This window comes from Montipora foliosa, chromosome 9, assembly GCF_036669935.1.
Source record: "Montipora foliosa isolate CH-2021 chromosome 9, ASM3666993v2, whole genome shotgun sequence".
In the NCBI taxonomy this organism is placed as follows: domain Eukaryota; kingdom Metazoa; phylum Cnidaria; class Anthozoa; order Scleractinia; family Acroporidae; genus Montipora; species Montipora foliosa.
In genome coordinates this window covers 45,693,576-45,698,575 of record NC_090877.1, presented here as the reverse complement: position 1 = coordinate 45,698,575, position 5,000 = coordinate 45,693,576, and the positions used below count along the sequence as shown (strand labels likewise).

The window sequence follows — 5,000 nt, the reverse complement described above, 5'->3', positions numbered from 1 at the left end:
GGAAATGAAGATCTTAACAAGTGCCATTAAAATACAAAAGGAAATTTGGGGGTAACCACATATTTTTCCAAGATAATTCATGAATAATATTTGCAAAAAGCTTTAAAATACAAAGCAATGCATGGTGTTCTTTCTCAAATTGAAGCTTAATTATCTCTCAAAAATGCATGGTTACCCCCAATTTTCTTTTTGAATAACAAGACTACTTACTAAGATCTACTTTCTCCGGATAGTTTTAAACCGCGCAAAAATATCCCTGTATTAGTGAGCATCACCGATAGGAAACCCGAGTATCTCGAGATGCGCAGAACGTATGCGCAATAACAGTGGTAGCCACCGTCCTTAACAGTATATGCCAGAAGAAATGTTTTGTTTTTTTTTTGGTATATTAACTTAAAGCTTTCTTCATAGCTGTATCATCTACAGGCTCAATATGAACTCAGATAATGACCACCTCTCAGATGGCTTGATAGCTCAACTGGTAGAGTACTGATCTAGTATCGCACAGGGAGGGTTGGAATCCCATTCAAGCGTGAACTTTTCAGGCTTTAACTTCTTTCGCTGTGATGATCAATATTTCACTAGAAATCTCTAAAGCTGGTCAGATGCTCAGATGAAAATGCAGCCTATGCATGCAGAAGCAACCCAAACCCTGTGATGATGCAATTGACCAGCTTGCAGCATATTTCAGTTAAAAGAGCAAGTGCAGCGCATTAGCTCGGTCATGGGATCGAATCCCGTTCAAGGGATTTTTCAAGCTTACTTGCAACTGTTTAAGGTTCTCACTAGGTAACTGTGATGATCTTCCTTCATTTGTTGTTTTGTCTCAAAATCATTTCATCGATCTCTTTCGGGATACAACTTGAACTCGCAACTGAAGGTCATGACTTCTTAAGTGTAAAATGAACATTGCAGCTTGCCCTTGGATAAATAAATTGCACTTTCGGAAAGACTATAAACCCTTTATTAGAGCTACAAGTTACGCAAAGGCAACTTGAATCTCCTGGAAAACAAAACTCAGCTCAGTTCACAGTTATGGAAAGAAAACACTGTCAAGTTATTGGACTACGAGACGTACGCGATGCGTGCCTGCGCACGTGCCTTTTTGTTAAAATATCCCGTATCTCGTCAATTCTCCCCCCCCTCCCAAATATCCCCTATCCCTATAATTTGTTACCTAAATATCCGGTATCCTGATAACCCCCAAGAGGGCTTCGTTGTTTGCATTCACAAATTTCGTAACATTAGTAATAAGAGTTTTTACAACAAACAACTTCAAATTAAATTACAGATTTATCTTTCTGGTAATCTCTCGCCATTCTCCGAAGCTTACCCTTAGCTGAAGTTCACTGTAACTGGACAATTTGTGTTAACTGTTTTTGCGCATCCCACGGATACGCCCTTCTAGGCGTCTTGTTAATGTTAGATCAGCCAGAAGCAGTTGCAAGCAAGCTTGAAAAAATGCACCCAGGCCTTGAATGCGGATTCGATCACATTAGCGTAATTTTGTGCTAGACTTTCTCTGCCAACTGAAATATCCTCAACCAGCTGGGATGTAGGTCAATTGCAAGTTCAAGTTACATAACAGGTGAATGCTGAAATGATTTCAAGAATACTTGCGTGTTATTGAATTACGGAATGGACATGAAATGAAAGTTGGAAAAAATTATTTCTGTATATATGTCATTCCATTTAGCAGAGGTTGCCTGGTCCAGTGGTTAGGGCGTCGGGTTTGCATGCGGCTGACACAGATTCAAATCCCGTTTTAACCTCTGGTATGGATTTGTTTCCGGTTGTTCCAGGTTCAACTCTACCGCGCCTTGTAAATAGTCTACTGATTGCCTCATAAACTTGTTGTTCTTAAGTCCAATCCTTCAATTCAAGCATTCTCTCTTGCGTTGTTAAATTCAGACAAACAATGACGAATTCAATGTCTGAATTGCCGAATTGGATGTTTGAATTGCCAAATTGAATAAACAAAAGAACAACGAGAACATAACAATATCTAATCAACAACGCCAAATCAGAATAACAATGGTTCTTTTCTCTTCTACCACTTTGGTCCGGTACATAAAAGTCTACTTAAGGTTTGGGCTTAAGAACAAGTTTGAGTTTTGGTGGGGGTGGATACCTAAAGCCTCCTGCCAGTTTGAGGTTTCTTAATCATGTTTTTTTTTAGTTTGAATTGTTTCTTTCAGGTTATTAAAAATGGTGTCCCGTGAGCAGCTTGATGGCCAAGCGCACTTCCACAATAAACAAAGCATTTACTTTTTTTTTTTTTTTTACCGTAACATCTAGCGTATATCGCTATACTCTAAAAGGGAAAAATCATGGGAAAATTGAAATTATTGCAACCATTGCAGATGCAAGTAATGCAAAAAATCTATTTGGATCTTACTTCAATTTTCTCTTTTCCCACAGAATATCAGAGAGAAGAAATAACTTCTATCCTCATCAAAATGTCTTGGATCTTGCTGACGCTACTTTTCATGTCACTTTCGTATAAGTGTTTTGCAGCGGGGGATAACATTACTGGTGGCCCGTCTTGCAATGACAACGTAAGCAAATAATTATTCCAACTAAACCAAACATTATAACATGATGATAATGTCATTTTATCTCAAGGCTTGTCATAGCTGAATTAAACGCCATTTTAAGTTTCTCAGCTGGAGTATGGGGTGCGGACATTCTCTCACAACTAGCCAATAAAAAAGGAATAGTTCGGATAACAGCAAGTTCAGTATATCGTGCGTTCCTTCTCGCCTTCGTTCTCATCGTGTTAAAATCCTGAAGCTTTCCCAGTCCACTACAAAACATTTTTTGGCGACGTCACGCAGCCATGCTAGACTTACTTCCACTTTCTCTAGATCATGAACTCAAAGACTTGGTCTTTTTTTATATAAATGCCTTTACTGTAGTACTGATTTAGATTTGCTGAACTACGTATCTTTTGTTTGTTACGGTCGTACAAGACGAAGTACTAAAAGTCCTTTAATCTACGCACTCCTCTTTGCAAAACATCTACTTCACGGGCCGTACTTTAAAAGAATAGTTAATTTAAAAGGGAACCTCCACTAAAACAAGAAAACAACTTTAAACCACAGAACATAATGTTTACAACCCAAATTGTTCAAACTTTTTCCAATTAAGGCTTTTGTACCAGAAAAAAAATAATTTCAAACGCGCTTGCTTTGGCTTTCAAATTTCCCGGGTGCGGTCATATCGAATAATTGTGACGTGTCGTGGTTGCCCTATTGTTTCAGAACAAACGCTCGTTGTGTCAGAACAATAGGGCAACCACGCATGTCACAAAATTTGAAAGCCAAAGCAAGCGTTTTTGAAATTCATTCCATTCAGATACAAACGCTTTCATTGGAAAAAGTTTGAAAATTTTTAATTGTAAACATTATATTCTGCGGTTTAAGGTTATTTTTCTGTTTTAATGGAGGTTTCCTTTAAACTATGGAACTATGTTGGTAAGTTAGCACCCCCAACAAGTTTTCCCTCGCCTACCGCCGTTTTAACGTTTTGTCCACAAATTCAATGAAATCAATTACCCCTGCACGTGCACGCGAGTCCCTACGTTCCCATGCCACTCTTGATTTTTTTCAAACGAATGTTTGGGTATTTATTTCATTTTAATTTAGGTCTTATTCTAGGGGTGGTGCCTCGCATGAGACGTTAGTCCCGTTGCACTTTTCCCTTTTGGGTTTTGCTTCTTTCTTACTTTTTTTTTTCTCTTTTATTTATTTGCTTTTCGTCGTTTCGTGTGTATATTATATATTATAAGAGAAGTACCCAATAAAGCTAACAGAAAAAAAACACTCCTAACGCCTAACGTTTGAATTTATGGTGGGCTTTAGCTCTTGGATATACAAGGTTTCTTTTATTCAGTACACACATGTCAAGTTAATATAAACTGCATTTTTTTAAAAATGTTTATCACCGCTGTTTGTATTTTATTCTTAAATGGAAAGGTTTCTTCAGCTGTAACATCAAGCTAATGTGCTTGCAATTTTAAGAGTAATCAATCAACAGATAAAGACATCAGTAACTTTTGTTTGCTTTCCGATCCAGCAAGTCTCGTCGATTTGCCGCTGTGGTATTCCCGGCATGCATGGCAAGCCTGGATCCCCAGGATTCCCAGGCCGCGATGGACGGGACGGCCGTGACGGGTTAAAAGGGGATCAGGGACAAACTGGAGCGGCTGGTTTGCAGGGTCCTCCCGGTCAAAAAGGAGAGCGAGGAGAGACTGAGGCAAGTGGAGCTTCAGGTGTGATGCCCTTCAAGAACTGGAAGGAGTGTGCCTGGAAAAATATTGACGACGGCAGAGATCATGGCCTGATTAAGGTGAGCTGAGCAACGGAATACACAAACCATTAGATCTGTAAGCAGGCTCTAGTGTTTGAGAGTTTTGTAGCAAGTAACCGTGGACAATCTTCCTGTCGGTGTGCGTTGGATCAGTGGCTTGAGCTGATCGGCGTAATTGCAAGTTGAGAAGCTAAATATTTTGAGGAACAGCCGATACAATGTATAGATTTGATTTTAGTGGTGTACTGTATTTCGGCTGGCCAAACCAGCCTTCTTCAGGTACAATGAGAGTTTACATTGGATTGCTTCTATGTACATATATATAGTAAATGGATGTTGACGTAGTACTGGAAAAAATGTGATAAAATATGGTAGTTACAACAAATTGGAATTCAAATACTAAGAGTAACGGAAAAATAACGAAGTGACTGTAAATAATAAACTGAAATCTAATACATTTCTTCGTGGATATTAAGACCGATGGGATCAATTGCCTTGCCTTTTGAAATTAAAAAAGCTTCCCTGGCCTTACGGATCGAGTTGGAAAATATTTTTTTCCACAGGAATTAAAAGCATGTCCTTAGAAATGTTGTAGGGAGAGGAGACTGAGGAAATGTTCTGCGACTGTAGTAGGTTTGGATTTGGTGTTAGCGTTATCTAAAGTGCGGCGGTGTTCATTAAAACGGTCT

The 5,000-nt window shown here is 38.8% G+C and overlaps 1 protein-coding gene across 1 annotated transcript in view; it reads left to right on the top strand.

Moving 5' to 3' along the window:
* The window catches only part of LOC137971883 (collagen triple helix repeat-containing protein 1-like), a 13,739-nt gene that overhangs the window by 5,224 nt on the left and 3,515 nt on the right, over window positions 1-5,000 (top strand). Inside the window, exons 3-4 of the mRNA XM_068818627.1 lie at window positions 2,422-2,558; window positions 4,078-4,350. Coding sequence (XP_068674728.1) covers window positions 2,422-2,558; window positions 4,078-4,350 — 410 coding nt within the window. The remainder of the gene's footprint in view (window positions 1-2,421; window positions 2,559-4,077; window positions 4,351-5,000) is intronic.